Source organism: Trachurus trachurus (assembly GCF_905171665.1).
Source record: "Trachurus trachurus genome assembly, chromosome: 14".
NCBI classification, from domain to species: Eukaryota; Metazoa; Chordata; class Actinopteri; order Carangiformes; family Carangidae; genus Trachurus; species Trachurus trachurus.
This window is the reverse complement of record NC_139903.1, coordinates 31,267,594-31,278,950: the sequence shown is the minus strand read 5'-3', so window position 1 is coordinate 31,278,950 and position 11,357 is coordinate 31,267,594. Positions and strand designations below refer to the sequence as shown.

Sequence of the window (11,357 nt, the reverse complement as noted above, 5' to 3'; positions counted from 1 at the left end):
GTGCATAATTAACTGCAAAACAAGCAAATACTTCATATTAATGATATAATGTTCATTATGCTTCTAGCCTGTCTAGCCTCTACCTGGTCTTTTTACTAAACTTAACCAACTCCTTTCTTCATTGCCTAAACCCAACCAAAGCATCTCCCTCAGTCAGCTGTCAGCACGAGCGGCGGCTGCAGCAGCCTCGTGCCCCTGTGAGCTCAAGCCGGGTTCAGCTGCGCTCGAGCGGAGCGGGGGGGGGGGGCGAAAAAAAGTGTATTTCTATTACTGTGTGGGAGATCTCCAACAACGGAGTCAGGGAGAAAGCAGTCTCTGAGCAGCACGTTTCACAGACAAGCCACAAAGCAGAATGTAAACAACGTCACGCGGTTCAGCACCTTGGACATTGGACAGCTGCGGGGGGGAGGGTGTCGGAACAGCGGTGTTACTTTTCCTGGTAACTAATTACTTTTACCATGTAGCAACTCTAATACTAACTATAGGTTACTGTAAGTGTTTTAAGGTTATGTCAACTAAAAATTGACATTAAAGGTTGTTTTTGTTTCATAAATCTGTTTGTTGAATTTGTGCTCATTAAATAATAATATGATGAAGCGCTGAAAGACTTTTAAAATAGTTCAGTAATGTTTCTGTGGCACCAAAGACGGAATAAATAACAATAAGAAAAAACATCGGCATCGGCCAAGTTATTATTTTAAACATCGCCATCTGCATCGGCCCAGAATTTCACAATCCCTAAAAGAAAGGCATACAGAATCCACAGACGATAAGGTTAAAATAACCCCAAAAATGGATTTGTGCTTATTCGACCCAGCAATTGGGTTAAAATTGGGTTATTTTTAACCCAACTTTTTTTAGTGTGAAGCTGTTATTCTTGTTTTGTTTTCTTCTGCAGTTCCAGTCAGTAATTACAGACGTTTGAGTTTAAGTAATTGTTAACAGTGTATAGCCTACTGAAGTTTTGCATTTTCAAATACGTGACATACACACTGACATTTCACATTTCAACATTATGGCTTGCAGTGTTGTTAGGTATTTCAAAGTAGGGTTAGGGTCAGTGTTAGGGTCAGTGTCAATTATTGTCAGCAAAGACATCCCTAAAACATCCAGATTAAGTACCCATTCTCCTGGTCATTAATAGTTTACAGCAAACCAGATTAAGTTGAAATTAGTATTTATCTCTAAAGTATGATCATTTTTGCCTTGGTTGAGATTTGTGATGGAGAAGATGAGCATTTCCACTGACAGCAGAGATGAAACATGAGGACAGGTCTGATTGTCTTATCTCTGATGCCATAGATTAGAGCACTCAGACATTTAGGGAAGATTATAACACACACATAAAGGACAGTTTGTATACGCACAATAGTTAATCTGTCTAGGACCTTTGACAAAGCTATAATTAAGCGGTTTTTTAAAGTTGATGAGAGACTGAGGCCCAGCTGCACCAGATGCAGCAGCAGTGTGTTCTGAGCCTTTCTGGCTGAAGCTTTGTCTGTAGAGGCTGACCTGGCTGCTACCACCACACCAACATAGGAGTAAATGACTGTGAAACCAGCTGAAACAAAAAGAAAATAAGTGAAGGCTTTTTCATAAACACTTGACACTGGGTTAAGTGACATCGCCATGACAGAGCAAAAGTCCTTCATCTGCAGGTTCTGCAGTTCTTCAAATGGAAAATCTAACAGTAAAAGAACTCGAGTGAGAACATTTAGCGAACCGAGGGCCCAAACTAAAATGATGGCCACTCCTGTGTTTCTGATGGTGATAATAGTTGCTTGCCTCAGTGGGTAACACACAGCTACATATCTCTCCAAAGACATCACCACCAGTGTTAGAGGAGAAATCACAGATAAGAGACTTCCAAAAAGGCTGAGAACACCACACACAGGATACGTTAGTCTTATTCTACAGACAGCTATGAGGTACATCAACTGGCTCAGAGCCAAATTTAACGTGTCAGCCAAAAGTAGGTTATACAGAAGAATATACCGAGAGGTCTCACAGAACACTGGTTTACTCCTCAAGGTGAATAACAAAGTCCCATTAATGAAGAGAAACACACAGGATGGTACTGTAGACACAAGAGAAAACAACACTAATCCCATTAAGCCTTGATATTGTAGTCCAACAGTGATGTTGGTCTGAGACTGATTTGTGTACATTTTAGAATAGCACTTACAAATAGTAGCCTGATGGTGTATCAGCAGTGTAAACACAGCAGAATGTTCTCTAGTTTGTGTTGAGCTCCAGTTGTATGACAGTGAAAATCTTGCAACAGTTTATAAAATGAGTCCTCACACCCACTTTGTGTGACACCATGACATGGGTAACATGTTAGTGTGGTTGGGGTAGTTGCACAATATTCCAATTTCCTGGTCCGTGCCATCATGATGATAGTCATGTTTCTTGAACGATGATTGGTTGAAGATAATTGTCCAATTGTTCATAGTGTAACACTGTTCTGCTCTGCAAGCCTCATGAACAGTGCTCACATTCCTTTATTTACACTCAATATTGTTACTAGACTGTATACTTATTTTTCCCATTTCAAGGCACGGTCCGCAGCAGGACCGTGACTGACGTATCCGTGATGGCCTGCCGCTTGGTCCGCGGGCCCCTGCGGTGATGTAGTGAATGCAGCCACGACTGTTAACGCCCATGAGTAGCCGGTGTGAAAATCAGCTGCAATGCTTCATTTGTCCACGGGGAGGAGCAGTGATTATGTCCCGGGTAGGGGCCATAGGTAGGGGCTGACATTTTTTCAGGGATCCTGTAGGTCACTGGATGGCAATCACAGCCACCGGAATATAGTGATAACATCCATCTAAGGCTGTCTTTACACTTCATGGTTCAAGTGGTCTAATTCCGATTGTAAATGGGGAAAAAGATGTATGGAATCAGATATTGTTAGATCGGATTCAGGCCCTCTTTATATGTGGAAAATAAATCAGATATAAATCAGATATCTGCCAATATGTCTAAACAAACAGATCGGATCTCTCCTGGCAATGCGTGTCATATGTCATCAATAATAATATTAATTCATGTGCCCGCACGTTTTGCTGAACCTCTGTAGCCTGTGATTGACACGGGGGTCTGACCTGGACTACCATGGCCAGCTGCAGTCACTGTCACAGGAATTATTACACTGTTGCATTTTCGTGGTGTCCGCGTGTCTGTTTGTTGTTATTTCTAACATAATTAAATTTTGAGCCCTGTTATCCCCTCCTTAGGGCTTAAGTACTCTGTAGTTCTCCCGGAGTTACCTGTAACTACAGGGTAGCGGGCTGTATTATAAAGTATGCACTGTTATCCCCTCCTTAGTGTGTAAGTACACTGTAGTTCTCCTGGAGTTACCCAGTAACTACAGGGTATCAGGCTGTATTATAAAGTCTGCACTGTTATCCCCTCCTTAGTGTGTAAGTACACTGTAGTTGTCCTGGAGGTACCCAGTAACTCAGTAAATGACGCGACCAAAAAAGGACCCAGCAGGTGATTCCCCTCCCCAGGTGATCACTCTTTTTGAGTATTTTCATCTACCAACTCCCCAGGGCCCAGCAGAGGAGTCTCCTCTCACCGCCGTCGGAAGCAGCAGCAGCAACCCAGGCCTTATCCCCAGCAACCCACCTACCAACCCGTTCTGGGGATCCCGCCTGGCACGGGGAGGACCCCTCTCCATCCAACGTGAACATCCGGGCGGCTGTGGCTCAGGAGGTAGAGCGGGTTGTTCACTAACCGGAAAGTCGGTGGTTCGATTCCAGGCTCCTCCTGGCAACATGTCGGAAGTGTCCTTGGGCAAGACACTGAACCCACACTTGCCCCCCAATGCGTTCATTGTGTGTACGAATGTGTGTGAATGGCTAGATTCCCGCGCTGTGCCCAGCGCTGTATGAATGTGTGTGTGAAAGGGTGAATGTGACCTACAGTGTAAAGCGTTGTGAGTGGTCCAAGAGACTAGAAAAGCGCTATATAAGTGCAAGTCCATTTAGCTACTGGCGGTAAGCCAGTTAGCCTCACACCCATTCCCTCTCCGGCTGAGCTGCATCTCCAGTCCCTGCTCTGCTGCTGCCATCTCCTGTTCCAGTTGGGACGCAACCATCTCCTGTTCCAGTTGGGCCGCAACCACCTGCAGTTAGGCGGTCGGTGGTCCGGCCCACTCCTGCTCCCCATGCCTCGTTGGCAGTTCGGCCAACTCCAGCGCTGCAGCATCCCTCGGCACAGTCCTGAGAGCTGCAGCGTTTGCTGGTGCCATGTCCAGAGCTGCAGTGTTCTCCTGCCCCCCTCCAGAGCTGCAGCATTCTCCTGCGCCATCTCCTGAGCTGCAGTGCTCTCCGGCGCCACGTCCTGAGCTGCAGTCACCCTTGGACGCCACTCCTGTTCCGGTGTCGGGGGTCCTCGGCAGACGCCACTCCTGTTCCGGCGTCGGGGGTCACGGCTGGCGCCACCCCTGTTCCCTGTGTCCAGCAGGAGGCCTGTCCTGCTCCTGTTTCCAGTGTCCAGCAGGAGGTCTGTCCTGCTCCTGTTTTCTGTGTCCAGCAGGAGGCCCGTCCTGCTCCTGATTCCTGTGTCCAACCGGCCAAGTGTCAGGCTCCTGTTTCCAGTGTCCAGTACTGTCATGCCCCAAGTTCACCACCACGTTGTGGCTCGGCTTTTAGTTTGGTTTTGGAATTTTGTCACTGTCTTGTCCTGTGTAGGTTCTTGTGTTAATTTGTAGTTCTGTGTCCTGTTTCCTGTGTGTTGTGGTTGTCTAGTTTTTCCTGTTGGTTTCCTGTTTTACTTTGAAGTCTGTGTCTGATTCCTGTCTTCCTGTTAAGTTTCCCGCCCGTTTGATTACCTCATGTGTCTCACCTGTGTTTGATTGCACCACCTGTGTCTCGTTCCCTCGTGTGTAGATAACCTCTGTGTTTCCATTGTCTCTTGTCGCGTCATTGTCAACCCATGTCTACCTGAGTGTCAACCCCTCACGTTCATCCTGGTTCCCTGTCGTCCCTCAATTCTTTTGGTGAGAATAAAAGAGTTTTGTTCAGTCTGCATTTGGGTCCTCCTGCTTCCCTCAATCCTGACAGTTATCCCCTCCTTAGTGTGTGAGTACACTGTAGTTCTCCTGGAGTTACCTGTAACTACAGGGTATCAGGCTGTATTATAAAGTGTGCACTCTTATCCCCTCCATAGTGTGTAAGTACACTGTAGTTCTCCTGGAGTTACCCAGTAACTACTAGTGATGGTGGCCAACATATTTTAGGAAAAGTCACAGACTCATGGACTTCAATGTTTTTTTTAAATATAGCTATGCACAAATGAAAATCAAGTCGTCCAATGAACGGCAGTTGGCGATTCTAGTGGGGGACAGCTCTCCATTCCGGAACACCTCCATAATTGTGTGTTTGTCTATACATGTTATATGTTTGGAACCTGTACCAATGAGCTGTACTGGAAGCAAATTCCACCAGCCTGGCTGTGTGGTCATTAAAAGAATCAATCAATTCTGACACCCCGCTGTTCCGAAACCCCACTGTTCCAAACGTCCCCTCGAAACACCGCTGTTCCAACCCCCCCTGTCCATGGTGCTGACGTTGGTGACGTAACGTTGTTTAGACTCTGCGTTGTGGCTTTTCTGTGAAACGTGTGCTGCACAGGGACTGGGCAGATCAGATCTGTCCCACTTGCTTTCTCCCCCACTCCTTTGTGATAGATCTCCACAGAGTAAAAGAAATACACTTTTTTTTTCTCTCCCCCGCTCCGCTCGAGCATGGCTGAACCTGGCTTGAGCCCACACGGGCGCGAGGCTGCTGCAGCCGCTCCTGCTGACAGCAGACTGGGGGAGATGCTTTGGTTGGATTTAAGCAATGAAGGAAGGAGTTGGTTAAGTTTAGTAAAAATACCAGGTAGAGGGTCTTAAAAAAATAGGAAACCCCCCGATATTACAAAGAATGGAAGTCTATTTTTGGAACGGCGGAGTTTCGGAAAGGCGGGGTGTAACCGTTCTAGTGCTAGTGGAAAGGGGTGCAAAATAATGGTAACTGGTATTAGAAACCCTTCTTTAAATTATTTCTGACATCATCTAAATAAAGGGGCAGATTAAGTAAGATTATTCTTCTTTCTGCTCTGTTTCATTCAGATTTGGGAGTTTTTTGTTTTTATTATAGCCTATTTCAAGCTGCAAGATGATTTTTCTGACTGATATTGCCATGTATCTAGCTTTCAGAGAAATTCTGCTTCTTTCCCCGCCCTCATCCATTGTCTTCACCGTCTTCCACTGACGTCACTCCACAAATTTCCAGAGCGCACATGGCTACTTAATATGCATGTGCTGATTTGCATTGATATTCCATATATGGTTGTGTTTGGCTGTTTAGGAGGTGGAATATGAGGCGTGTTCACATCCGCATTTTTCTTGGGTCCGGTGTGATTTATCACTGGAAATTGCGGAGAATTGTTCGCCCAGTTTGATAGATCTGAAAAGGGTGTAAATATTTTGGGTGTACGCCATTTTTGGCTTTTTGCCGTACGTCAAAATTTAGTAGCACTTTTACACCCTTTTTGATAAATGAGGCCCCTGAATGGTAAGAAAACATGAGAGATAATTTATACAAAGCCAACTGCACATCTCCCAATGAAATGTCTCCATTAGTCATGGAGGAATCACTGACGTTAATCAGCCTGGTTCAGGGGACATCAAGGAACGAGAGGCTTCGGAGGAGTCACAGAGTTCTTTCATAGTTTATTTTTTTGCCATTTATCTCCAGAGGCGGATATAGCATTTATATATTGATTTTATTAAACCCAAATGTGGTTGATAGATAGGCTAGCAGTGACAGGGAAGGCAATCTAAAAGCATAGGTACAGTAGACAAGCTGAACCACAGCAAAGTCAGGATCGCCTCTGGGGAAGTGGAAGGCCTAGTGCAAAATGTTTAATCACATGTAGTCAGGGTTAGGGTTGAAACATTGAGATTTCAGAACAACGGGACATCGAAACAATGGGTTTAATATGGTCTAAACATTGAGATTTCAAAATAATGGGAAATTTTCGGACTATTGGAATATCGGAATGATGACATGGCACCAGAAAGGCTGGTATAGAGTGTGACAGTGTAAAAACATAAAGACTTCCACTATGTGTGTTATGTATGATGCACCTTTTACCCTCTCAGGATAAACATACACCAATCACACTAACCATTGTAAAATATCAACATCAAATAGATTTTACTAAACCGAAATTAGGTCTAATGGGTAGAAATAAATGAAAATAAAATATCAATAATAGCACAATAAAATAGGGCACCTGCCAGTAAATGTGCATTAAGGGCACTTTAAACACTTGTACATTCTGTTAGCTTACTCAAGAGCTCAACAATAACATTAAAGCTGCTTTGCAGCAATGGTCAGGACCAGGCAATTTTAGGCAATTCTGAGAAACAAGAGACAGAATAGGAAGACAATAAGAAAGTTGGCATTACAATGTACATTTTCCATAAGTTGAGACTTGAACTCACTACCTCTGACACTGAGGAGCATCCTTCATCTCACTGAGCCTATTGACAATTTTTTTTAAAAACAAATAAATAAAATTTAGAAGCTTTTCTGTCCCCCACCCCACTGAGGACTATTGACGTGTTTGTATCTGAGCAAATCTGTCATGGGACTGGACCTTTGTGCAAACTTTGGTGAATTTTCATGCATTGGAAGTAGGATTTATGTGAAGGAGGAAGAAGAAGAAAAGGGAAAACAACAACAACAGCAATAATAAATGTGTTTTTCATTAAATAACAATAATCGAGTTGTGTTAGGTGCCTCCAAAGTCAAATGGTAAAAGAAGAGGCGTGAGCCTCCCTCCAGTATCATAAAATGATTGATACAGTTCATGATAGTTCTAAACCAAAGGGCTGTAGTGCTTCCACTATGTTTGAGTTGAAGTAATTGTAAATCAGCTCTTGTTAACATTTCCATGCTTCCCACATTCTCTGTTATGAACTGTTTTCTTGTCTGTAACAACATCTATTGACGTCTGTCCGTCCTGGGTGAGGGATCCCTCCTCTGTTGCTCACCCTGAGGTTTCTCCGATTTTTCCCTGTTAAAAGGGTTTTCTATGGAGTTTTTCCTCAGTGGATGTGAGGGTCTAAGGACAGAGGATGTTGTTATGATGCCATGTAAAGCCCTTTGAGACAAACTGTTGGTAAAAACGGGCTATACAAATAAAATTGCCTTGCCTTGCTTAAACAGTGTATACTGAAGTTTTGCATATTCAAATACGTGACATACACACTAACATTTCACATTTCAACATTATGGCTTGCAGTGTTGTTAGTATTTCAAAGTAGATTTAAGGGGTTAGGTCAATTATTGTCAGCAAAGGCATCCCTAAAACTGTTAATCATATCTATCCAGATTAAGTACCCATTCTCCCGGTTATTAATAGTTTACAGCAAACCAGATTAAGTTGAAGTTAATATTTATCTATAAAGTATGATAATTTTTGCCTTGGTTGAGATTTGTGAAGGAGAAGATGAGTGTTTCCACTGACAGCAGAGATGAAACATGAGGACAGGTCTGATTGTCTTATCTCTGATGCCATAGATCAGAGCACTCAGACATTTAGGGAAGATTATAACACACACATAAAGGACAGTTTGTATACGCACAATAGTTAATCTGTCTAGGATCTTTGACAAAGCTATAAATAAGCGGCTTTGTAAAGTTGATGAGAGACTGAGGCCCAGCTGCACCAGATGCAGCAGCAGTGTGTTCTGAGCCTTTCTGGCTGAAGCTTTGTCTGTAGAGGCTGACCTGGCTGCTACCACCACACCTACATAGGAGTAAATGACTATCAAACCAGCTGAAACAAATAGAAAATAAGTGAAGGCTTTTTCATAAACACTTGACACTGGGTTAAGTGACATCGCCATGACAGTGCAAAAGTCCTTCATCTGCAGGTTCTGCAGTTCTTCAAATGGAAAATCTAACAGTAAAAGAACTCGAGTGAGAATATTTAGCGAACTGAGGGCCCAAACTAAAATGATGGCCACTCCTGTGTTTCTGATGGTGATAATAGTTGCTTGCCTCAGTGGGTAACACACAGCTACATATCTCTCCAAAGACATCACCACCAGTGTTAGTGGAGAAATCACAGATAAGAGACTTCCAAAAAGGCTGACAACACCACACACAGGATACGTTAGTCTTATTCTACAGACAGCTAAGAGGTACATTAACTGGCTGAGAGCCAAATTTATCGTGTCAGCAAAAATTAGGTTATACAGAAGAATATACCGAGAGGTCTCACAAAACACTGGTTTACTCCTCAAGGTGAATAACAAAGTCCCATTAATGAAGAGAAACACACAGGATGGTACTGTAGACACAAGAGAAAACAACACTAATCCCATTAAGCCTTGATATTGTAGTCCAACAGTGATGTTGGTCTGAGACTGATTTGTGTACATTTTAGAATAGCACTTACAAATAGTAGCCTGATGGTGTATTAGCAGAATGTTCTCTAGTTTGTGTTGAGTGAAAATCTTGCAACAGTTTAAAAGCTGAGTCCTCACACCCACTTTGTGTGACACCATGACATGGGTAACATGTTAGTGTGGGTGGAGTAGTTGCACAATATTCCAATTTCCTGGTCCGTACCATCATGATGATAGTCATGTTTCTTGAACGATGATTGGTTGAAGATAATTGTCCAGTTGTTCATAGTGTAACACTGTTCTGCTCTGCAAGCCTCATGAACAGTGCTCACATTCCTTTATTTACACTCAATATTGTTACTAGGCTGTATACTTATGAGGGGTAAAAAGCAGTGTTTCTCAAACTTTTTCAGACCAGGGACCACTTAAAGCAGAAGTGAGTGATATATTTGTGTTAATATAAGTCTTAAATAGTTATATCTTCCGACAGCAATCACTTACATAGAGTGTTTGGACTGAAACACGGGTCTGTCAGTCACTCTGCTCTGCTCTGAGCCGAGGAGAAAACATTTATCGTATCCTACAGTTTTTATCCAATGAGGAGAGAGAACGGCATGCAGGGCTGTGTGTGCAGCCAAGGAACGCCGTGAATGTGGTGACGTAGCGACGAGGACTGTTATGGTGCGTTCAAGGAAACTCGTATTTTTCCGACCGTGAAGTGGTACCAGTTCGATCTGGTACGAGTTCACCGGTCGGAAGTTACGAGTGGCCGTTATAGTGACTTTCACCGGTAAAACAGGTCGGAAAAACACGAGTGGGTTGCCTGGAACGCTACAAAGTCGTAAGTTGTGACTTGAAGCTGTAATTTACGATTTCAAAAGCCTGCCTGGAACGCAGCATTAGCGAAAACGACCGGATCACTCACTTCTGCTTTAACCCATAAAAAACACTTGTGGACCACCTAACTCTACATAGCCCCCAAAATAATCTGCCAACTTCAGTTCACAATTATAACTTAAAATTACAGCTTTACTGGTTAAGTAAAATCAGAGATATGATATTGGTCAATATCATATCTCTGATTTTATAAGTGTGTTTTCACAAAGGTATTGTTTTGGTTGCCCCAGTTTAACTGTGGGCCTGAGTTTGGTGTTTGGTTCAGTGTGAACACAACACAACAGTTGCATTCTTGTGCACATCGAAACGGCTACAGTCAGACACTGGTATGGTCCGTTTGTTAAAGTAGGAGCCATGCAAAATTTCCCCTGTGTCCATGCACGGTCCGTGGCAGGACCGCGGCAGGAAAGTAAAATCAGAGATATGATATTGGTCAATATCATATCTCTGATTTTACTAATTTTTGTCAGATTATTTCATGAAAAAAATGTTATAAATTAAAAAAAATAAAATTAAATTAAAGCCGCAAGCGGCTATGACGGGCCCTCGTTCCACGCCACTCGGCGTCCCCGTTACCCCCGGGCCGCTCTTCGAAACCCCCGCGCGCAACCGGACGTGGGCGGCTGCGTCGAGGGCGGTCCCCTTGTCGAACACGTGAAGTTTCGAGCAAATCGGACAATGTACGATGGAGTTACGGCAAGTTTACGGTTCGTCCACCAGGGGGCAGTAACGGGATGTGGGCCGTTGCGTTCGGGATCGTTGCCTCATCACACATGTGAAGTTTCGAGCAAATCGGACAATGTACGATGGAGTTACGGCAAGTTTACGGTTCGTCCACCAGGGGGCAGTAACGGGATGTGGGCCGTTGCGTTCAGGGTCGTTGCCTCATCACACATGTGAAGTTTCGAGCAAATCGGACAATGTACGATGGAGTTACGGCAAGTTTACGGTTCGTCCACCAGGGGGCGGTAACGGGATGTGTGCCGTTGCGTTCGGGGTCGTTACCTCATCACACATGTGAAGTTTCGAGCAAATCGGACAA

At 43.9% G+C, this 11,357-nt stretch overlaps 2 protein-coding genes across 2 annotated transcripts; both read right to left on the bottom strand.

Moving 5' to 3' along the window:
• Positions 1 to 1,184: 1,184 nt before the first annotated feature.
• LOC310996593 (odorant receptor 131-2-like) lies at positions 1,185 to 2,111 on the bottom strand (the record flags this gene model as incomplete). The annotated part of the gene is made up of 1 exon (XM_083986014.1): positions 1,185 to 2,111. The coding sequence occupies one exon, from the start codon at positions 2,109 to 2,111 to the stop codon at positions 1,185 to 1,187; it is 927 nt and encodes a 308-aa protein (XP_083842140.1).
• Positions 2,112 to 4,138: 2,027 nt separating this feature from the next.
• On the bottom strand, positions 4,139 to 9,394 carry LOC310996592 (odorant receptor 131-2-like; the record flags this gene model as incomplete). The annotated part of the gene is made up of 2 exons (XM_083986013.1): positions 4,139 to 4,417; positions 8,489 to 9,394. The coding sequence occupies 2 exons, from the start codon at positions 9,392 to 9,394 to the stop codon at positions 4,139 to 4,141; spliced, it is 1,185 nt and encodes a 394-aa protein (XP_083842139.1).
• Positions 9,395 to 11,357: the final 1,963 nt, after the last annotated feature.